This window comes from Coffea arabica, chromosome 2c (assembly GCF_036785885.1).
Source record: "Coffea arabica cultivar ET-39 chromosome 2c, Coffea Arabica ET-39 HiFi, whole genome shotgun sequence".
In the NCBI taxonomy this organism is placed as follows: domain Eukaryota; kingdom Viridiplantae; phylum Streptophyta; class Magnoliopsida; order Gentianales; family Rubiaceae; genus Coffea; species Coffea arabica.
In genome coordinates this window covers 71,398,464-71,421,591 of record NC_092312.1, presented here as the reverse complement: position 1 = coordinate 71,421,591, position 23,128 = coordinate 71,398,464, and the positions used below count along the sequence as shown (strand labels likewise).

At 35.0% G+C, this 23,128-nt stretch overlaps 2 protein-coding genes across 17 annotated transcripts; both read right to left on the bottom strand.

Moving 5' to 3' along the window:
• Positions 1–953: 953 nt before the first annotated feature.
• Positions 954–4,300, bottom strand: LOC113727692 (dormancy-associated protein homolog 3). Of its 4 annotated transcripts, none has more exons than XM_027251989.2 (4): positions 4,045–4,298; positions 3,280–3,480; positions 1,596–1,643; positions 954–1,471 (listed from the first exon to the last, which is right to left on the bottom strand). In XM_027251989.2, exons 1-3 carry the CDS (start codon positions 4,157–4,159, stop codon positions 1,600–1,602), a joined length of 360 nt encoding a protein of 119 aa, XP_027107790.1. In that variant the 5' UTR covers positions 4,160–4,298; the 3' UTR covers positions 954–1,471; positions 1,596–1,599. The 4 variants fall into 4 exon arrangements, with proteins under 4 accessions (XP_027107790.1, XP_027107789.1, XP_071932429.1 ...); XM_072076328.1 differs by having other exon boundaries at positions 1,206–1,471; positions 3,275–3,480; positions 4,045–4,300; XM_027251988.2 differs by lacking the exon at positions 1,596–1,643 and having other exon boundaries at positions 4,045–4,297.
• Positions 4,301–11,505: 7,205 nt separating this feature from the next.
• LOC113727690 (uncharacterized) lies at positions 11,506–17,947 on the bottom strand. Of its 13 annotated transcripts, XM_027251983.2 has the most exons (5): positions 17,577–17,941; positions 16,934–16,996; positions 16,792–16,844; positions 12,640–12,698; positions 11,506–12,013 (listed from the first exon to the last, which is right to left on the bottom strand). In XM_027251983.2, the coding sequence occupies exons 4-5, from the start codon at positions 12,658–12,660 to the stop codon at positions 11,654–11,656; spliced, it is 381 nt and encodes a 126-aa protein (XP_027107784.1). In that variant the 5' UTR covers positions 12,661–12,698; positions 16,792–16,844; positions 16,934–16,996; positions 17,577–17,941; the 3' UTR covers positions 11,506–11,653. The 13 variants fall into 13 exon arrangements, with proteins under 13 accessions (XP_027107784.1, XP_027107786.1, XP_071932422.1 ...); XM_027251985.2 differs by lacking the exon at positions 12,640–12,698 and having other exon boundaries at positions 17,577–17,947; XM_072076321.1 differs by lacking the exon at positions 16,934–16,996 and having other exon boundaries at positions 17,515–17,941.
• Between the last annotated feature and the right edge of the window lie 5,181 nt (positions 17,948–23,128).

The window sequence follows — 23,128 nt, the reverse complement described above, 5'->3', positions numbered from 1 at the left end:
TGTGTCCAACTTTTTTTTTTTCTCTCCTCAGGCAACATTCTACACTGGATTGCGGTTTTTCGTCGAAAAATTACGTCATTTTCGTGATCATATTTCCCTATCACTTTTTTTTCTCACATATATCAAATTATTACAGTAATTTTTCCATAAAAAATCATGAAAAATGCAATCCAAACACAAGACGTGAACCCCTACACCACACAAGTGCATGGCTGCCTTAATGCACTACGCAAATTTTGAACCCTACCTTAGTGCACAGGAGAGTTTTAAGAAACTCCTGATCATTAGACCAAAATTCAATAATAATGACTTGTGCTTTTAATAGACAAGAGCATATTATGTCAATTAGCTAATGAAACATGTCATTCTTATCGTAGTTATAAATTTTGGTCCGGCTTGATTATCGAACCAATTAACAGTGAACTGACTATACGATCCAAATAAGTTTCTAATTAAACCAATTAAACAACAAATCTATTGACTAGTCAACGGATTCAACCGATAAATTACCGATTAAACCACCAATTTAAAATTTTTATTATTTTTATAATTTAAAATATATTATTATATTATATAATATAATTATTATGCAACCCACAATTAATTAATTAAATCAATGGCTCATAAAATAAAGGTATGTTTGAATTACATTTTTTATAATTTTGTATAAAAAAATTATTGTATCGATTTGATGTATGTGAGAAAAAAAAATAATAAAAAAATATAATCACGGAAAACAACGTAATTTTTCGACGAAAAGCTGCAATTCAAACAAAGCTATAATTATTTTGGCGACATATTAAACACCACCATGCCCATTTCTACCCTTTTAAGGGTGATGGGGGGGAGTGAGGGAAAACCAATTGGTGAAGTCCAATTTCCATTCTTTTCGAGGGGCTCACTCATCACATAATACAGACGAGAAGTGTAGGTAAAAAGGAAAAATATTGCCATTGAAAAACAGGAACAGGGAGAGGAGAGCTTTACTGCAATATCAACCAAAGTTGCACAACACAAATAGGCATTCAAGCGCACCGGAAAATGACAGAAGAAACTTAGCAGTTTTGGGAGAAACCAAACCACTCTGAGCTCTGCATACAGAGACCAGGACACATTACAAACTTCAAACTGAGCTTTTACAAAAGTCTGCATGACCAGCCCTCCATACACCGCGACCGAGACAGCAGACACTACCATAACCCATATTTACAAGATTAATTTTTTGATTGCACGCCACCAAACTTTTTCACACTCAGTGCTATTCATCTAAAAGATTTCCCCATGACAAAGCTGAGAAGAAGACGAAAATCCGACTACTTTAGCCGCCGCTCAACATGGAAAATGCCAAGCCTCATCATATCTCACAGGTCGTAAGGAGGAGGAGGGCTCCTGGGTCCAACACTGCTGGATTTCTCATATGCGAATGATGCAGACTTCCTGCGAAACCGAAACGCCTCTCTTCCTCCAGCACCTACACATTATGCATCGAGAAAATCTTTTTGCTGTCAACATTCTTCATCCAAGTAATGCAATAAATGCAGGAAAGCTTGCACAAGAAATAAAACTGTAGCAGTCAATAGGCTGGAGTACAGTACAGCATCAAGGAGTATAAAGAGGGGGACAGAGACATTGCACCAAGCAAGCTGCAAAAAGAAGCCCCATGTCATGATACAATTGCTATTGATCAAGGAAGAAAAAGAAACACTACATCATCACATTGCTTTGAGACCATCCATGCCATTTACAATTCAATTTGTTCATTAATAAGCAGTCCCATCACCTACCACATCCAACCATATTTCCCTTTATTCCACCCTACTCGGATTCTTTCCCACCACAGGCTGAGAGCATGGACCATGTCATGCACATGATCACATGCATAACAACACTTCCACTTCCTATGACCTAAGACCTAACTTTTCGTCGGTTCCATATGCCAAATTAATCAAGCTTCCATTTCAATTGCTGCACACAACCATCATGATGGGCAACAGCATATCGCAGCACATTCAAGATTTTGTATTACAAAGTCTTGCACAACAGCATATCGCAGCCCATTCAATCTTACTCGAGCAGGAGGTACATATTTAGACTGAAACACAGCACAGACTTCATTAGAGCACCTGCTCTTTACCACTGTCGAGCTCCTTACAGAGAATTAAGTCTTACTACCACCTAGATATCATGTCCCTTCGGCTATGTTTGTTTGGTTAGTCATCAGAAACGGAATTCAACTGAAACTCCTGCACCTTGTATTCATTAGCCCTCTTACCCTTCTTAAGGTACAAGCCCTGGATCTTCCATCCAGCAAAAAGAGTAAGGACGCACGTCCACCATACAACTTGTGATACAACCACAAACATGTCCCATAGGAGGAGCCGAAGTCAATTTCAGCCAATTAATCCCCGTGCAAGTTGCAAGGTGGGTGTGACTTGTGACGTCGAAAAGGAAAGATTTGGTTGTAATACCAAATAATTTACTAAACATCTCCGTGGATGCCACCTTAAAACGGATTATTAGTGTATAAGAAGACAACCAGTAAATAATTGCACCCTCTGATCCACCATTTTCCACATTTCCACCTAACTTTTCTGGCCGCCTTGCATTATCCGCTCAAAAGATCCATCCACCACAACCCCTTAATGACAAATTTTTGTTACCATTTTTATTTAATGTAAATACACATGACGTGATATATCACTCATCCATAGAACTACACATAATATGGCAAAATTTGTCGCCATAATTGACAATAACCCCTTCAATTAACAAAAACTTATCACTAGTTTTCTACTATACCATACAAATGAACCCCCGTTTGTGGATTTACCAATATGTCCTCTTAACAGATTGTTCTAGATCTAGACTAAGGCCCCTCTACAGACTTCTCCCCATAATTTCAAGCCAATTATGATTCCAAATAGGTTTTTTAATCGAAAATTATAGATATTTTCGGTCTATATTTTCAGTATTTTTTTAAGTATTTTTAAAAAATATGCACATCGATAAGAAAGTGTATCATCTATTCACTAACTTACATGCAGTACTAAAAAAGTGTACCGCACGGGTATAATACAAAGCCTTTGATCTATTTTTTCTGTCAAACTTTGATATACTACTATTTGGAGTAGGGTTTTGACCCAGTAAAAAAAGCTACCTCCCTACTTCTTGGAGGCCGGTTATCAAGGACAAAATGGACATTTGGTCACGACCAAAAGCAGAAAAACAGTACTCTACTGATGACTAGTCATAAGAGAGTGATGACTATTGCAACCTTACCGGCGAAGGGAGATACCGGAGGTGTAGAGCCAGGTGTTGTAGAGCCAGGTGTTGACCCGGCTGGCGATGCCGGCGGCGAGTCTTTAAAGTCAACTGGAGGCGGCCTTACTATCATGATACTTCTTGTCACCCTCACTGCATCCTCCGCCGCCGCTCCTCCTGCTCCGTTACTGTATGATCTCGGGCTTCCAACTACGGATTCTGTAAACCAAAAACAAAAAGGAGGAGGAGAAATTGACATCAACACTCAACCGTACAAACAATCCAATCTGATGTTACAGAACAAAACCCAAAGAAACTAAACAATAAAACTGCAGCTTCATGCATTAATATTCTCAAGGCATCCGTATTCAACTTGATCTATTACGTACATCCCAACTTGATCTATTACGGTACATCCCAACCCAAAAAAAAAAAGGATAGTCCCCAAAATGATCTTGTCCAAAAGTCAACTTATCAAGGTACTTTTCTCCTATCAACCTAGGACTCTGCTAAAATCTTATCATCATATTGTCAGAATCTTGTGCTTAACTAACCAGCCCTTCTTCAGTAAACCCATTTTCCAGGCGCCCATATATATTACATACTTCAATCTCTTATACACAAAATTTGTACCAGCATCTTTACAGATATGAATCAAAATTTCCAGATACATAGTAAAGCTTTACCAGCATCTTTACAGATATGAATCAAAATTTCCAGATATTGTGGATTTCAGTTCTGTTATAATTTAACAAACGTCGTAAGATAGCAAGGAAGGCGTACCCTTCCCGGCGTTCGGTCGGAGGTTAAAGGTAGGATGTTTTCTGAGTTTCCCGAGCCCGCTATCGGGCCGGGGGCCGGCAACTGTATCATCCCAGAGCTTCTCCAGTAAACTCATGGCGCACTTTAGCAGACTCCCCGCACGCTAACGGAACGGAACGGAACGGAACTATTCCCTCAACCCTTCACCCACTCGGAAATTATTTCACGAAGAGAGCTTAGAAGAGGAAATGGTCCTCAGCTCAGCTCAGCTCAACGGCTATTTATTAGCCGAAAACGCGTTAAAGTTGGAGCAGAGTCCTATGGGGAGAGTTCAGATTCAATCGTGGCCGTTGATCTGGGCTGGGTGGATCTGACGTGACGTGGAGGGTGGATCGATAAGCACGATAGAGGAGATAAGATCGTTGAGGGTCTAGATTTTTTGTGGATCGCCACGTGGAGGGCGATTAATGGGAGAAAGGGCATGTCACGTGATGCGTCGTTTTCGTTCTGATGTGAAAGGTCGAGAGTGCCCTTTGCTTTATCCCTAGTGGGGGCCCCTCGGATTCATTGGAAATGGCGAAATGGATCGAAGTGTGTTTGAGATAATTTTTATGGTACGAAGTGTGTTTGATATAATTTTATGAAAAAGTAATATAACACTTTTTTTATGCGATGTATGTGAGATAAAAATATGATTAAAAAATATATTGATAATATAAATAAATTAATGTGTGTAAATAAGGTGTAAATAAAGTGAAATAACACATGATCCAAACAATATTGTGTTTGGACAGTAGATTATTGGGTTAATTACATTTACCTCCCCTGAGATTTGACCATATTACCAATCAATCCCTGTAATTTATTCAAATAACGGTCTCACCCTTTGAATGATCAAACATTTAACAAAAATTCCCTTAATATCAAAAATGCCCTTTTTGAGGCTGTATTGCATTAAAAAAAGAACATATTTTTATTTATTAACCTTGAAGTAATCCAAAAAAATTAAAAAAAGTTTTTGCTTATTATTTTATAAAAATCATATCTTTGTTTCCATAAATAGTTTTGAATCAATAATTATTTTAAATCTTAAAAATGAATATTAAAAATTAGATAAATTGAAAGAAAAATAAAAAAGAATCAATTATTTTAAATCCTCAAGTATGATTCGAATTTGTGGTTCAATGCATGTTACGAAGAGCACAAGGCATGTTTTTCTCAACAGATATAATAAGTAAAACTACGTAGTTTCACATTGAACAGAAAATTAAACACAAAATATTAGACAGAGGATTTGCTCTCGTGCTGCGGTAGCATCAATGAGAAATCATTAATACGTTTTCTAGTCTTTTCTTGGAAATGTTCTAGAAGCATGACGCTGAAGGGAGAAATGAAGCGCTAAAATTCTAAATTACCGTTGAATCCATGCTACTAATTAATTTTGCAAAGCACTATACTTGGCTTTTAATATTAAAAAAAAAAAAAACCTTGTGAGATTTTGATATCCATATCATTTATTAAGTACTAACATGTACAAGTTCCAACACTCTTTCTTTTTTTTGGTATTTTTAACTTTTTTTTAGTATAAATGAGAAGTTTCAAATTTAAAATCTCTTATTTATCTTCCAAACTTCCATACCAGTATAAGTTCAAACATTCAATTTAATTTCTCTTCCCTGGTCCTCAACTTGGGTTGCTTTTTGTTTGTATTGCATTTTTCATAATTTTTTATAAAAAATTATTGTAACGATTTGATTTATGTAAGGAAAAAAGATAATAGAGAAATATGATCACGAAAAATAACGTAATTTTTCCGATAAAAAACTGCAATCCAAACAAGCATTTCAACAACCTCAGCTAAATATTTCAAGGATCAATCATTATCTGTTTCCTAAACAAATTAATTGTCTTTTGGTTTGTTCCACAATTAACAATATCGATTAACAGTTGTGTTCCACGTTCGATTGATAGCGCGACAGAAACGCAAGAAACTCTACAAAAAAAAAAAACAATGCCCCAACAAAGCATCACCCTAACTAGGGCTGCAAACGAATCGAACCGCTCGCGAGCGATCCGAGTCAAGCTCGAGTCGAGCTCGATGTTAATCGAACTCGAGTCGAGCTCGAGCCGGCTCGAGTCAAACTCGAGCTCGAGCTCGAACTCAGAATATTAAGCTCGTTAGCTCGCGAACCGGCTCGCGAGTTTGGGTATATATATATATTTTTTTATTTTTATTTTTATTTAATAATAAAATTACGTATATTATATATATATATATTTTATTTTTTATTTTCATAGTAAAATTACGTATATGTCCTTAATATTTTATTATTTATTAAGAAAAAAATATTATTTTATTTATTTTTTTAAATAAAAATATTTATTTTTTATTTTTTTTCGAGCTCGAGCTCGAAATTTGCCGGCTCGTCGAGTTCGAATTTGGTAAAATTTAGTCGAGACTCGGTTCGATTAACTCAAAACTCGACTCGACTCGGCTCGTTTGTGGCCCTAACCCTAACGGAATGCAAACATATATGACGTATGAATAGATTCTTTTCTAGTTTGCTTTGAGTTGGAGCTTGTCAGTCAATGAAGTCCTTTACAGGTAATTGAACTATTGACAGTCCTTTATGAATTTGAGATAAGAATTTGGGACAGAAAGGTTGGCCAATGCCAATTGTTGACCGTCCTTCATCATGAATGGGGTACGGCACTACAGCTATTTTAACCAGTTCTGAATTGTGTATATAAACAACAAAGAACAACTTTTCTAGTAAATTATATGGATCAGATGTTTTTAGAAAATTTTACTGTAACTATATATATGTAATTTTTATTGTAAATAATTAGGTGTTTTTTATGGAATTTTTGAAGTATTTTTGTGATGTATTTTGAAGTACTTTTAGAATTTAAAATTCTTTAAAAGTATTTTTTAAAAATTAAACATCACCACCACCACTACCACCGCTCCCGTTCTCCTTTCCTTCCTCTCTTCGATAGCAAGTAGAAGCCGCGACCGTTTCATGGTTTCTGGCTACTACGATCGAAAGGATCTAGTCGCAACCAAAAGCCACAGAAAAAGTGGAGGAAAGGGTGGAGAAGAGAGGAGGATGAGGGTAGAGGATAAGGAAAGAGATTTGGGGTGGCGACGGTGGTGGGTGGTGATGTGTATAGTAAGTGGTAGTGGTGAGTAGAAAAAGAAAAAAATGTGGTAGGATTCGTTTTTATTATTATTATTTTATGTTTTTATTATTTTTATAAGTTGTATTTGAGATTATGTGTGTTTTTTTGAGTTATTTTTGGAATTTATTTTTAGAATTGTTACTATAGATTCCAAATACAAAAATAGTTTTTGAAAAAAAAAAATAAATCCACGCAGATCCATAATTTATCGATTTAGTAGTTAAGGTTAAAACATAAGAACTAAAAATATGTATTCTAATCCTTCTGCCTCCTACCGGCTTTTTAAATGCCATCCCTCCCTTTGTTAGAAAAAATTTTATTAATTTGTAACAGAATTTTATTTTCCATATTGAAGTACTACATGTTAATTGTGTAAAATTTACGTAATGTTATCTAAAATAATACATTTTGAACTGTTACTTTGTTAAGTTGATTTCTGAGCCTTTAAAAGTGACGTAAGTAAATAAATTTTGATCATTATTTAATTATTTAAATATATTTATTATTAATATTATTTAAATATATTTATTATCAGTGTAGGAAAGATTAACGAACAAGATCAAATCGAAAGGGAAATAATGGCGGCGGCAGTCCGGATCCGGACCAAATTGTCAACAGAGGGCCGAAGGCTACAAGCAACGCTACTAGTTCGTTTTGTCCACGGAATTAAATAAAATCGAATTGTTAATATGTTCTTATCTCATTTTTTTGTTTGTTTCTCAACGTGTGATTATATTGTTTGGATTGGACTTTATTTCTCAAAATTTATTTGCTTACATCATCATTACAATTTTCAATACACCTTTTTACCTTCCCAATTATCTTTTTATCTCACATACATCACATCACAAAAAATACTACAGTAAAAATATCTCTAATAATTCACAATCCAAACAGATAATTTCACTTTAAACTACAAAGCCTATTTGTCCTCGAACTGAACAAACGCTACTTTCATGGATGAAAAGTGTAAAAGAAATCTTGAAATTTATACTAAGGGATAATTTTAGAAACCTCCCCTAAAGTTTCTAACTTATTTACTTAACTCTTCAAGGTTTTAAAAATTATTTTACGTGCCTTCCTTGATTTAATACTTTTGATAATCTAACCTTAAAATAGGGTCAAAATTTTAATGAATACTCTAAAATGCCCTTATCTTATAAAGTGTAATTTATTCTTTTAAACAATTGTAAAGTAATTTGACACAATTATAAATGGAATAAGTGTTAGTTTTTTTTACGTCAATATTTTTTATTTGATAATCAACAATAAATATATCACTATAATAGGTTACTTTTCATAGTGCTTTATTGGGGACATAGATTCTTTTTAAGATAGAAAAGAAAGCGTTATTTTGATTTTTTTTTTCTCAAAGTTTGTGGACTAATTCAGTGGTGGAATTACCATAATTAAATGATGATATTATGTTTGGACAAATTATTATTTGAAATAATTACTGCAGCACTTTTTATGATACGAGGTATATATATAATAAAAAGGTAGTTAGAAATATAAAAATGTGGGTTGGAAAATGTGTTTATGATATAAGCGAAATATTATTTGAAATAAATTTGCTATCCAAACATTATTAAAGTTATAAAAAAAATTTACTAGTTTGACATTTGATCATGATAGAGATTACAGACAATATTAATAGTTCATTAGATTTTCTGATGAAGAGAAATGAATAAGAAGACAAAAGAAAAAAAATTAATAAAACCCCATCTCTTATATAAGCATGACAAACAAGGGAGTTTTATTAGAATGTAAAAGCTACTACTGTCATTTTAAATAGATAAGAGAGGCATGCATAATTTTTAAAACCTCAAAGGAGCCAAGTAAAATTACTAAAAACCTTAGGAGAGATTTCTAGAATTATCCTTTATACAACTTTTAATGATATATGGTCACTATCAAAGATAGAATATGAATATTAGCAGTAACTTGTGAAGGATTTCCACGACTCTCAATCTGGAGGCAGTGCGAGGCCATCCATGACCTAGTTGTGCTAATTGCCATATCATCTTGTCGCGGATTAAGTGTAACCAGGCACCTTATAAAAAAAAATGTAGAGTTAACAGTCTGTTTTCTTGGTCCTAATTAGGCTTTAATTCTATATTTTTTTTTTTCATAACGGTAGAAATCTTATAACCTAATCTATTTTAACCTATGCGGAAAAGGAGGTAAGGATTGAACCCCTGACCTCCCATCCCATCAAAAGAAGTGGTGGTCACCGAGTTAGAGCTCTGCGGTTGCCACTGAGTTAGAGGTGGCGGCTTGAATCCTATAGTCTTATCTTATCTTTTTTCTTTTGGGTCAAAAATTTTAATTCAATAGTCTTTTTTTTTTGTGTTTTAATCGGATACGATAGATTATATTCTACCACTGCTCCTACTCTATACTAAAAGAAGGAATTGACACAAAAGGGTCGAGGGAAAAATCCGGAGAAAAATGAAACATAATCCTGGATGAAACATAATCCGGAGAAAAATGAAACATAATCTGTTTAGACGGATGCTTACGCATTCGGTGGCGAAATTTTTCTAGGAAATCCTGGATTCTTTCTTTATTATTAATTCTATAGTCGAGCAGTCTATTTCTCGAGTTGCAGACCGAGTTGACCCTATGAGTCCGATTCCATAGCCACCTCAGCGCGTGTAATGCATGACGAGCCATCGAAGATTCTTGGCTAAATTATTGCAGATTTGGAAGATTGAACAGACATAATAGGCCCACTAATCACTTTCACACAATCAATATTAGGTGCAGTGGTCTGCAACTTGTTTCGAATGGATCACAAAAGTCAGGCTTTGCCAAATAATCAATGGAAGTAACGTTCAGCAACAGGGTTGATAATCAATACACTAGTTTTATTATTTAAAAAATTAAGGGGAAAAAAAAACCAAATTGATAACTTTTTCCTCAGGTGGAATTCCAGATACAAAAAAAAAAAAAAAAAAAAATGTTTCCCTTTTGTCACTCTCTTAAAGTTCGTCAATGATGATTGGTGAAGATAATTTCTTTTATGGAAACTGTACCTAATCATACCTCATCTTCTTCATTATTGTGACCACAAAATATGGAGCAATACACCCAAAAAGAAAAGAAGCAGAGGTATGGCCAAATATTTTTTTCCAGGACCGGACTTTTGTCTAGCAAAGAAGGATATGAAGATCCAAGGCAGATAGTGATGGGGCTGATTAACCTCTCTGGTTAGGCCTCTTTATGTTCTTTGTCACTCCAAATCAATTATTGCTTCAAAATGTTGACACCTTTAATGTTGAATCCCTTTCTTATCATGCTATTGATGGTTCATAATTTTTTGAATCAAAGTAAATTTTATCTGTATTCCCAAACTGTGGGGGCCAAAATGTACACTTCGCGACCCGTGTCACAGTGATACGGAATAACAAATTTGATTTTCGTTGGTGTAAATAAATCATGAATTAATCTTCTATACACTGTCTGACAGCGTACGCGCTTTCACCATTAAATACATGACACATGATTCAAATTTGAATATGAAATCCTAAATTTGCATATATATATATATATATATATATATATATTACGCATCCAATCGTGATAGTGCATACAATGTCAGTGCATATAAGATTTACTCATAAATTAACCCCTTTTGAAAAGTACCCTTATTATTATTATTATTACTACTTATTCTTAGTTATAGAGTTTGGGCGAAAAATGGCTCGATGAACCAACCATTCCTGAATTTAAGATGACAGTAGTAGTACTATGACTAAGAATTTCAACGCCAAAAAATTTACCATAATTCAAACCCCAAATGCCCAAAAACATAATACTAAAAAGAAAACCAAAAAAGTTCCCATTAATCTACAGCCACCAGCTCTCCTCAATAACGTCTTTTGTTCCCGTCTAGGACACTTCAAGAACCATGGCATGATGCGAACCAGACAGCCCGCGGGTCCCTGCTTGCACTACAGCAAGTTGCTTTGGTCCATGCTGCTGAGCTTTGCTTTATAAGAACTTTGATACGTTAAGCCAAAGATAAAAGAGCACAGCAGAATATGGGGACCTCCCTTGCTCATCTGGACAGTATTCACAGCTCATGCATTCAAAGAACTACGCCTCAACTGCCCCCTTTGCTCCACACCGGCTACGAAAACGACTACTTCGTTATCCTTGAGTACGCCATTCTCCTTGTAGGCTAATTCAGACAGAACCTATCCGTACTTGCAATAATTCTTATCTCAAATGTCAAGTTTAGCAGGTCCATTCATTTCCCAAACACAGACAGACTATGGATTATCAAGAAATAGATTTAGCCACGTAAAAAAATAATAATATAACCCTGATTCTTCTAATCCTCGTCACAATAGCAAAGACCCTCTAGTTAAAGAAAGAGGGATTCAGAAAAATGCATGCGGGGCATGCATTTGCCACTCTTGAATGGAGCTGATTCTTAAATTTAAACTAATTTGACACCTGCTTCCCTCACGGAATCAATTACTGCTTTAACTTTGCCATGATACTTCTGTTCTCTCTTCAAGAAAATTGAAACAGCCGGAATACCCTTGAGAAGCAGTCGCTCGCCCAATATCTTGCCTATTTTGCCAGCAGCTGCAACGTCCCTTGTACTTTCTCTGGCTTTTTCCATGCTTAACCGCAGTGCCTGCTCTTGTGAGCTGGCAGAGGATGCTACAGTTGCTGTTGGTGTGTGGATTACTTGAGCAGACACAAACTTATTCGTGAAGTGCATCTTCAGGACATAAGGCTTGAGAAAATTGGTAACTCTTTCTGGCCGAACTGCAGGAGGGATAACCATTTTCTGCATCACCAAAGAAAAACGACTTCATGAAACATGTGTAATAATAAAAAAAAAAAAAAAAAATCAATCTACAACATTTTATTAAAAGCCAGTGCAACTTGTTCATTTTTGTTTTCCTGACATCTAACTTACAAAAGATCAAGCACATATGTCATCATATAACACAAAACACCCATATCCAATTAGGAGAGAGTGGTACTTGTGATAACTGTGTATTTGCAAGAGCTAAACGACTTGGACAAAAATAACAGGTATGCGAAAGGGAAGCATAAAGTGCAAATACTGGATGAGATAAAAGTCTTTATCCAGAGAGTTGAAGTATACTGTCTGAGTTTGCAAAAGGATGAGACGTGGATAACACAGTCTTTCATTTATATCCAGACGTCAGACTTGACACACCGATACCCATTCAGATAACTCAACCATTGATGTAAAACCAACTGAGTTGGGTCAATCTCCAGTTCAAAACCTAAATCTAACATTATTTTACGCATCCTTGATTGCCAGTTTCAGGTTCAGGCCTATCCATTGAAAAGCTTACTTAAAAAGAAAAAAAAAACACTTCACTTTGCAGTGAAGACTAGCCCCTGTTGGAAAAACACTGAAGAATTGCATTCAAAAGGCACCTCCCAGTTGCACTTGATCATACAATCCACCAATTCCCCCCAGCCCCGGGGCAACCCATCTGAGACAGAAAAAAGAGGAAATGAATAAATCTCTGCTGCTTTCTCTTTCTCTGTTTGTATGTTTGTATAAGATTGAGCAGGGGACTGGTAAATACTTAATTCTCTTGGAAAACACCTAGCCATTCAGAAGAGATGCTCGTCTAATGAAACCCCATTTAATTCACACTCTAAAAGCCGCCAGTTTAATCTTATCACAAACATGATGAGTTCTTACAAGCTACACATCTTAAACATCTTCATGTGATTATGTCAGGGAAATACGCATGCACTGCATTTTGTACATCTACAGTGATTTCCAAAACAAACTATTTCCAGAAAAAAACTTTAGTGATACCCAGAAGCCTCACAAAATTCACATGTCTTTTCTTGGAAACCAGAGAGCTTTCCTAATAATCATTTCTGTGGCAACATAGAAAGAAACTTATGAGATACATCTTATCAAACATTTAGCCTACATCATGCCACTTGGATCATAGCTCACATTTGATTTTTGCATAAGTTCTTATATCTAGAGTCTACATAGACAAGAATGGGTGCAAATCATATCTGCCTTCAATTTCACAGCTCCTACTGACAGCAGTTTAAGAGGAGAAAATGCACCCTACCCAGTTGGTCACTCCACAAAAGGCATCTATGGCTGTGGCCACTTAAAAGATCAATTAAAGGGAAAATCATAATGTGCAAAATAGTAGAATTTCCACTCAAAAAAGATGAGAGAAGAGGCTCCCAGTACTGAAAACAATCCTACAACAAAGCAAAACTCAGAGTTTTATGAGTTTCACTCCATCACTACCCAAGAATAGATTTTTACCCCATATTCATTCTTGTCTTATATTTCACTGCATCAAACACATGATTTTCTCATATTATAGAGAAGAATTATCTAATATTAATATGCAGAAAAATCAAAGGCAATGTCGGCATATAAGAGTATACCGAACACCTGATTTAGCGATCAAAAGTCTGAGGACAGCTATTCTTGCAACTACTTAAACGGAAATCAGATTTTCCATTTGCAACCATGAACTCTAATTATTATAATATAGATACCTCAAAAAAGGCCCATTCTTTTTGGATTTCATAGAGCTGACTAGCTAACCAGCTGACTACACAATTACAGATATTTAAAGGCAAAAACATAAAATCTCAAGGAAAAAAATCTACTTTACTAAAATCAGTGGAAAGAATCTTACCCAGAAAAAAAAAATTATCAGTGAAAGGAAAAATGACAATTCCAACAACATCCCAAAAGCACTGATAAGTAGAATTCAGTGGACAAAACAATTTAAGAAAAAATGCACCAAAAATAATAAGAAACTAAACTCCATACCAATCTTTAGCCCAAGCTTGTCTCCTCAAAAAAACCTTGAAATAACGGCAACTAGGTAGGAGAGAAGGGTGACTGAGAAGAGGGAAACTAAGGTTATAACAGAAGGGAAGCCAGGGGAGAAGGCGTTGTGTTGGCAAAGGCTGTTGGGTTGGCATGCAGTGGATATTGGCTTTGGGCTTAGTGGGCTCAAATTGTTCGGTGAAGATTGTTAGAAAAGTCGTTTTGGTGAAGATTGTTAGTGGGTTTTGACGATGGGCTGGGTACTTATTTTTGTTCATGTCCTTTTTCGTTGTTCAAGTATTAACAGTGTAAGAACTATAATGGTCATGGTTAAGAATTTATAATGGCATAAGAACTATATCATTGCAAAATTCGTTCTAAAAAAAAGAATAAAAAATAAGTAAATAATACTTTATTAATCCATGATCAATAAATTAAATTAATGATCCAAATTATATTATAGGAAGTACTCCTGCATTTTCTATTTGTGGAGCTTACGAGGGAGTTAATTTTACGTAGAATCATATCACATTGACTGTTGTGACATGTAAAATAACACATTTTGCAGTAAAACATTGACTGTTGTGATATGATTCTATCAATAACACATCGTATGATATTATTCAAATTTATCATTCTATTAAATTATATTATATTGCAACTAAATAGTCAATATTTTATGTGTCACAACCAATGTTCTGAAAATTAGGCTGAATCGGCCAATTTGACTAGTTGGATCATGAACAGGTCAAGTTTTTGGTTCGATTCACTACTAGTGTTTAACTCATCATAAAAATCAGTCAGAATCGCAAAAAATTGATTGGACCGTTCAACCTGGATTGACCTCTGAATTGCAATTTCTAATTTTTTCTTTTTTTTTTTAAATGAACCTAAAGTTTTAAACATAAAACTTATTTGTCAAATCTTTTGCTCCCAATCCTAATTTCTAAAAGAGTAACCAAACTCGCTCTATTTCTCATTTCAAACTCAAAGATCGCCATTTTCTTTTGTAGTTCTATTAGATTTTGTTTAATTTTAGATGTTTCAATGCATTTTGTTTAATTTCATAATATGGTTGTGGTTTGTGTTGGATTTAAGATTTTTTTCCTAGTAGGTACAATTGAAATGAATTTATTTGTTTGAATTTACAATTTTAAAGACTTATTTACATTTAAAAATATTTAACTTTTTATCAGGTGATGCTATAAATTGGTCATGGGATGTCTTATTCTGTGCACAAGTATGTGGTGCGTGCGTGTGCGTACATGCATATATATATATATATATATATATATATATATATATATATAATACTAGAAATTTTCTGGCTGTGTTGAACAGCCAATGCCCAATTTGTTGTGTAAAAAATATTTAAAAATTCCCTATATCTCTCATTTTTAAAATTAATAGAACGTGGAAGATCTTAATTGTCATCATGTTGAGAAACCATGTCCATATGCAAACTATAGCAGTAGGGTAATTAAAGCAATGCCCATGTCCATGTGCAAAACCAGAGAAACTAATATAACAAGGAAGCAGCAAAATAATTGAAGACTGAGGTATGTTAAAAGCCTTTGTCCCCCCAAGTTAGGATCCGTCCATTAAACAATCCGCTTTCAATGAACCAAGATATGGAAATCAGAAGTGCTTATCTGTGCCAGGAATTAATCAGTGCATGACCAGTTCCTAAAACTAAAATTTAAGCAGAAACCAAATTATGTCAAACAAATCATGATTTGAGTGCAGATTCTACTTGTTCAGCCCCAAAACATGCAGAAAATTAGAACCAAGAAGCTGGGGAAATACTCTCTAACTGCTCTTTGGTCCTAATTATGATAGTCACTAACATGACAATGCAGTAAAAGTAAAAAACAATCAATGAAATTAATGTTTCTAGGTCTATCAAAGAATTGTTTCCAATGAAATTTAAAGATAGTTCGAGCCATTGCAAGACATTAAAGGATCATTCAGCATACAAACACAAAGGCAAAAGTAAAATCATTTTTGTTTAGGACCAAGCAGTAAGCTAAAAAGCATCTCTCAAATCATCTAATACTCCATAACAATGGAACACGTAAATTCTCAGAAAACTAAACCAGTGTAGTGGTAAAGCTACCTTTAGAATCAAATCATCAAACACAAAGCATGCTACTCTTGTAAGAGATGATCACACACCTTAAATAGTGGATGTTTACTTTGCTGTGCTTCTTCTTGATTCTTTTAAACTTACAAAACAATCAATAATAACAAAAGCAAACATTTCTGCTAGGAGCACAATTTTGGGAAGAAAAAAAAGCTAGAAAAACTCACAATAAATTCATCAAATGGCTGAAAATTGATGCGAAAGTGTGTGTTTTTCTTCATGTTTTTAGCTAGGAAGGCAAATAGGGGTGGGGAAGGGAGATGTATGGTGTTTTCCCCTCTTTGATTCTCTCCTTTTTCTAGGAAAAAAAAGGAATTGCATAGTTGGGAGATGAGATAATGTACATAGAAGGTAAATCGGAAGGGCAAGCATAAATTGGGGGGGAAAATCACGTTTTTTTAAAAATACTTTATTAATATTTCGATGCCTTAAAATACCACATAAAACCAGTAAAGCACAGCTATATCTTCTTAAGAAGCATAAGCAAAAACTTATCATCAGAGTAAATAGCCAAACATATAGGCACATAACTCTAATATTAAAATATTTAAACTATCAGCCCATATAATATTAACAAAAATTTCAGCAAATTAATGATACAAATCAAACGTAAACTAACCTGGAAATGAACAGAAATTTTACTGCAAAACCTTTTCTATTTTCGGACCAAAGCTGAAAATTTTTTTTAAAAAAACTGATCAGTATATATTTTCGTGGTGCAAAAAAATAAAGAAAAAAATAATGGCAAGAAATTTATTTACCAGGATGCAAGGGAACAAAAGGCACCAAACCACTTGATAGGATTTTCCACTTTCCAAACAAAGCTGAAAATACCAAAAAAAAAAAAAAAAAAAGAAACACTAATTGTGTAGCATTCGTGTGTCTGCTATGCGAAAAGGAAAAAACCAAACATGTTTTAAAATTTTCTTTACCATAGAGGAAAACACCAAAAGGCAAGAAACCTCTCTATTTTTCTTTTCACCTATGAGAAAATGAAATAAAATGTATATCCTATAAAGCCTCTAACCTCAAGCGCCCTTTTCTATTCCTCCGGTTTTTAATACTGATTCTACTTCCCTCTTACTAAGCAGCCATCAAATCGAAGCCGAGAGAGTAAAATTTAGAGTCAGAAATTGTTGACAGAGATCTGAAGGCTGAAAAAAAAAAAAAGGGTTCGTACGGGCTTAGTGAATCAGACGAAGGACCATTTTTTGGGCAAAAAATCCCTCAATTTTAGGGTGAAAGTGTACACCTAATCCTTGGCAAAATTTGTAGGTTTCATATCTGCATGTACAAATACCTGATAGAAGGAATAAATCTACAGTGACAATAAGAATTTTACCCAAAAAAATGAGAAAGCCGTAGAAATTGCAGAGAAAGCAGTTCATTAACAAATATTCCGACCTCGTCTTGAATTTCACCCAACGACCACCGCCAAAGTCACTAGTCAACTGCTCCCAAGGGAGTCGCCAAAGTAGAATAGCCGCGGAAGAGCGAAAGCACGAGCCAAATTATGAAGGATCGCCCAGATATTTTTATTTTTAATTTAAAACTCCTTTAACCTTCCCCCAGGGGACGGGAAGGCCCAACAAAAGGCAGAGAGAGATTTTATGGGATTAGCTGCAAAGCTTGGGGAAGTTGAGCTACTTGGCCAGTGACTGACAACCGGGCGGCCGAGCGAGAGCGAGAGTTTTCATTCCACTTATTAGAGACTCCAGTCCAATGAGTGCTGGAGTGCGACTATAGAAATGAGAGAACAAAATGACAATAGTGGCATTTAGGATCCTATGGTCCATCTTTTTATTATATGAATTTTATGAGAGAAAAACTCACCCACCTCTATTTTTTATTTTTGCATAAATATTTATGAAGGAATCAAATGAGAGACATGTCATTATTATGATGAGGTACTACAAGAATTTCGGTGCCAAATAAACTTTGCTTATTTTTTAAACCTCTTGACATAAAAATGATTTTTTTTTTTTTTTGTCAACACAGGGGTGTCCGGATCAATTCATACGGGGCTCGACTAATCCTTTGCGATCCGGGAGTGGAGGCCCTACTCCACACCGAGCACATTAACAACGGGACTCGAATCCTGGACAAGTCAGGAAGGTCGTCATACCCTAAGGAGGAGGAGCGGACCGCTCGAACTATCCCGTGAGGGCAGAAGATCAGTCACGTAAAGTGACAAGTTTGTGAGAGGCAGGGGTTGAACCCCTGACCTCCAGCATCACCAAAGATGGTGATGACTAGGGATGGCAACGGGGCGGGGTTGGGGCGGGGGTCCCTTCCCCCGTCCCCCGCCCCGTTGCCTATTAGTTCCCCCCGTCCCCCGCCCCGTCCCCCGCCTCCTGCTCCCCCCGCCCCGCCCCGCCCCCGCCCCGTTTCCCCCGCGGGGGCACCCGCGGGGTTAATACAATTTTATTATATAATTTTATTATAATTAAATTTTAATAAATAATCAAGTACTAAAATATCAACACATCACCAAATTATTATTCATTGTAATTTTACAATTGAAACTCATAAAAACAATCAAACAGAAGTTATTTGAATACAATCCAATATGATAAAATAAATATAACTAAAATAGTCAAGTTTTCACTTTTAGTACAAATGCAATCACTAATTCATTATTGTGTTTGTGCTTTTTTTTGAGAAAAAAGTGTTATTCTATTAAGTGTAATTAGAAATTTAGTATAAATATATTAGTAAATTTAGTATAACTAATTAATAAATTCTATTAGTAAACATGTAGAATTATTCATATAATTGATAATATCAATTATATTACATAAACTAATATACATTATATAATATATCTAACTAATAATATCATTATCATAAGTTTATAACTAATTAACTTACATGTTATATATAATTATATATTTTTTATATTTTTTTTTGTTTTGCGGGGGGCGGGGCGGGGGATGGGGCGGGGGTATACTCCCCCGCCCCGTTTCTAAGCGGGGGGAAAAAATTCCCCCCCACCCCCGCCCCACCCCCCGCCCCCATTGCCATCCCTAGTGATGACCACCGGACCAAATGGCCAGTGGCTATTGACATAAAAATGATTGATGTTGCATTTTGTCTAAAATTTCGCGAGTTTGTATCAAAGTCATGATGGATATTTCCCAATTTACCATACATAATGGCCGTGGAATTAAAGACCAAGCGACTTCCAAGTACACTACTATTTCATAACCTAGTTTATTTCTCTTACATGGAAGCGATGCTTTTGACATTTAGATTAATAGATTTGTAATAGTTAGATTTCTTTGTTAAAATACTTGTTATTGTGGTTTTGTGGATGACTTTGTATATGCACTAATTACAGTGCAAATTTCATTGTGCTCCAAATTACCTTATTATTTATGACATTAAAAGTTCTTAAATCATTAAATTATTCATGATATAAATATGTGATTTGTGAAGGAATGAAAGAACATTATGATGACGTGAAGTTACTATTGAATTTTTCTTTTCTATTAATAGCTTACTAATTAGATTTTAAATCTATCCTACTAAGATTATGGAGAAATTGTAATTAAAACTAAAAAAAAGAATTTTTTAATTCACTTAATCGGTACCTGAACGACTTTGACCACTCCAATTAATTTTCTAAATTTAATAGTGAATCTCACAACTGACATGATTCATCGGTGGTTCAACTAGTGAAACCAACTGATTCGATCAGATTTTCAAAACACTGATTGAAACTATTCGTGAAATTGAAATGGGATGAGACTAGATTTCAGCCTGCATAATTTGTTAAAATAATGGCAATATAGAGACAGCCTTTTGCTAAATGGGTGTTTAATTAGTTTTTTTTATTGACAAAAAATAGTTATCCAAAACATTTAATTTTGCAGTTTTAGGAATAAGATTTAGACTAAGATGTATTTCATCCGTTAATTTGCAAGAGCCTTACTAATTAAGGATTTATTTTACTGCGACGCCCCTTGCTACTTTAGGTACTCATCTATAGGACTATTAGTTGGGCCAGATTGGCCTGAGCTCGGACCAAAGAATTGGGACCTAGTCTCATTGTTACTTTGCAAAACATGGGCCAAAATCCTATGCTCAATTTTGATTGTACTTGGTTTTATTTAGGTCTGTCAACGGGCTGGAATTAATAAATCTGGGCCCAGACCAGTTATACTATACCCGTTCCGGATCTTGACCCGAATGCCCGACAGATCCTCTATGATTTCTTTCAGAACCGGATCCGACAGGTCACAGATTTGGGTTGGGCCTACCAGAAAAAATATATATTTTTGAAATAATAGTTAGAGAAGTAAATTTGGGATATTATATTAATAAATATATATATATTTTAAATTATTAATCAATTTATATTTGGGTTCGGGTCGGAATACCACGTTCCGTATCTGACCCCGTTCTTTTGTTTGACAAAACGGACCTGGTCCCGGAATTATATCCCTACTTGTACCCGGAATAATTAGACCTAGTTTTATTAGGCTCAATCCAACTAAAGTTTCGTCCCAACAATTTCATGTAAAAACATACTCTATTCTGTACGCAATTTATAACATATATTGTAATCGTAACAATATAGAATGTTATGTAAAAATTATATACTTTTTCATTATAAATGTAAATATTATCTATGATTATGCATTCATTGTAAAGCCTTGTTTGATAAATCAATTCAGCACTTAAACTTAATGGATTCAGATTTTAATATGTTCAGACATGTTTGATAATTAAAAATTGAGCATCTGAATGAATTAAGTGACATTGAAATTTCTAAGCAAAATTTACTCTCTAAAAAATAAGTGATAATCTATTCACCTATCATATATATTTGATTTAATACTTAACAATTCAATAATTTAATGAATTCAAATTTTAAATTTCAGTTTTATCAAAATTGCAGCCTGAGTCTAAAGTAGACTCGAAACCCTAATATTTTTGGTGGAGTATGAGCTTCAAATACGAGGTTGAACTCCGAAAGCTCGAAAATTTTTTCTTCCCTCTTTTATGAATCAGGATTTAGATTGAACCAAACTCGAATCAGAAAGCCCAATAGACACTCCTGATTATATCTTTTCTTCCCAAATTTACCCCATATCCAAAGAGAGAAGAGATTAAATGTGATTTGAAAAGCAAGAGCCAAGAGCCATGCATGGAAATTAACCGCCACAATACAAACAAATTTGCTCATGCTACTACACTCTACTTTGCTTTTTGGGGCCGAGTGAGGTGGTGTAGTGCTGGAAGCAAAGGGGTTACTACTTACTAAAGATGGGGAATCATATCTACCTAGGGACTCACCCTGCCTTCCTCAATACAAACACACAAACTTACTACTGCTACTGCTACTACCACCACCACCACCATTACTATATATCTTCAAAGTGACACCTCCCACATGCACGCCAATCACTCCATCACTCAAGTACTGTGATGAAGAAAGCATTTAGCTTTCATTTCTTTGTTTCTTTATGGTAACATTTACTACTGTACTTCTCTCCCATGGCTATAGTTTTTATACTTGCTGCTTCTGTTGCTATCATCATCATCATCAGCAGTATCATCAAGAGAACTCGCGCACAACACGCAACCCCAACGTGCATTTTCTTACACAGCTCTGGTATCTGCTCTCCCCATCAATTTCCTTCTTGCCGAAAACCAAGGAGCTAGGCAAACCCCTTCTCTCACCATCTAATCTCCGAATGAAAAAGAAAAAAAAAAATTTGTATCTTTCACTCCCATCAATTTCCTTTCCTTGGTCAAAAGTCAGTCACCCGTTGCTCCTCCTAATAGTAAGTACCCCCCCCCCCTCACCCCCTCTCTTTTTTTTTTTTTTTTTTTTTTTTATCAGCAACGATACATTTGTATAACATACTTTATCCTAATCTAGGGGGAGGGGAGCCTAAGGAGGCTGTGGAAGGGACTAGTGGGTATACAGACCAAATTAAATCAAGGAAATACTATAACACAACCTTTAGATTTTTTTTGTTGCTGGTGAGGTTTGAACCCTCACTAACAGTCCAAGAAGGGAAGTCCCTTTCTGGTGGCCACTGAGCCAATGGGCCAGTGGTTCCCCCCACCCCCTCTCCCTCTCTCGTTGTCTCATGCCAACTATTGAAAAACGCTACTGTCCATCACATTCATGGTCAATAAAATGTTTGCGGAACAAAACCAAATGAAAATGCATAATAATTACTAAAACTAGCCAGATACATGCATAAAGGTGTTAAACTACTTGGTAAGAGATACTTTACCTCTCTGATTACTGTACTAAACAACTCTTTTATCTACCAAACAAGAAAAAACAAACTTTTACCTTGTTTAAGCAAACTAGTAGTTCTTATCACGAGTTCATGACTGATATTAATAAAAAAGAAAGGTAGAATTATTTATAATCACTATGAAAAATTAACAAAATTATTAGAAAATAAAATTTCGTTTAATATATGAATTTGGTGGGGTTTACCTACTATTGTGTACAATTTACCTGTCATGCCAAGAAATCTTTGAAGTTGTTCTTTTTTAATCTCTATGCACGTGATCTGCTTTGGTTGATAATCCAACAAATTGTGCAATTAGTTTTCTTATTTTTTATGAACTTATGGCTTAATATTAGAGAATAAAAAAATGCAAAATTAAGCATCCGCGACGCGAACCAACACTTGAAACGTTTATATTAAATCTTGTTTGTATTATCATCATTTTTTACAAAAAAAATTTTTTTTGTTATAAAATATTTTTCAATCATTTTTTTTAATCTAATTTACGTCAAATAGTCTAAAAAATTAGCAAAATTTAAACGAGCTCATAATGTCGAGCTGATGACAGTAGTGAACCGCAAGTCAACTCTGTGTGTGTACGCTCTTACCGCAGAATAAAATGATGACGAAAAAGAACTCGGAAGAAAGAAACAAATAAATGGAACAAAATACCAGTTGACGAAAGCAGTGAGAATA

Excerpts from the sequence above, each read along its gene's own strand:
- LOC113727692 (XM_072076328.1), bottom strand. The coding sequence starts at position 4,159 with ATGAGTTTACTGGAGAAGCTCTGGGATGATACAGTTGCCGGCCCCCGG. Across the intron at positions 3,481-4,044 it reads CCGACCGAACGCCGGGAAGG|AATCCGTAGTTGGAAGCCCG; the intron begins GTACGCCTTCCT and ends TTTGGTTTACAG. Across the intron at positions 1,644-3,274 it reads TATCTCCCTTCGCCGGTAAG|CTTGCTTGGTGCAATGTCTC; the intron begins GTTGCAATAGTC and ends TTCTTTTTGCAG.
- LOC113727690 (XM_027251980.2), bottom strand. The coding sequence starts at position 17,560 with ATGAACTGCTTTCTCTGCAATTTCTACGGCTTTCTCATTTTTTTGG. Across the intron at positions 12,699-17,514 it reads CGGCTTTCTCATTTTTTTGG|ATGGGTTGCCCCGGGGCTGG; the intron begins GTAAAATTCTTA and ends TTTCTGTCTCAG. Across the intron at positions 12,014-12,639 it reads TGATCAAGTGCAACTGGGAG|AAAATGGTTATCCCTCCTGC; the intron begins GTGCCTTTTGAA and ends TTGGTGATGCAG.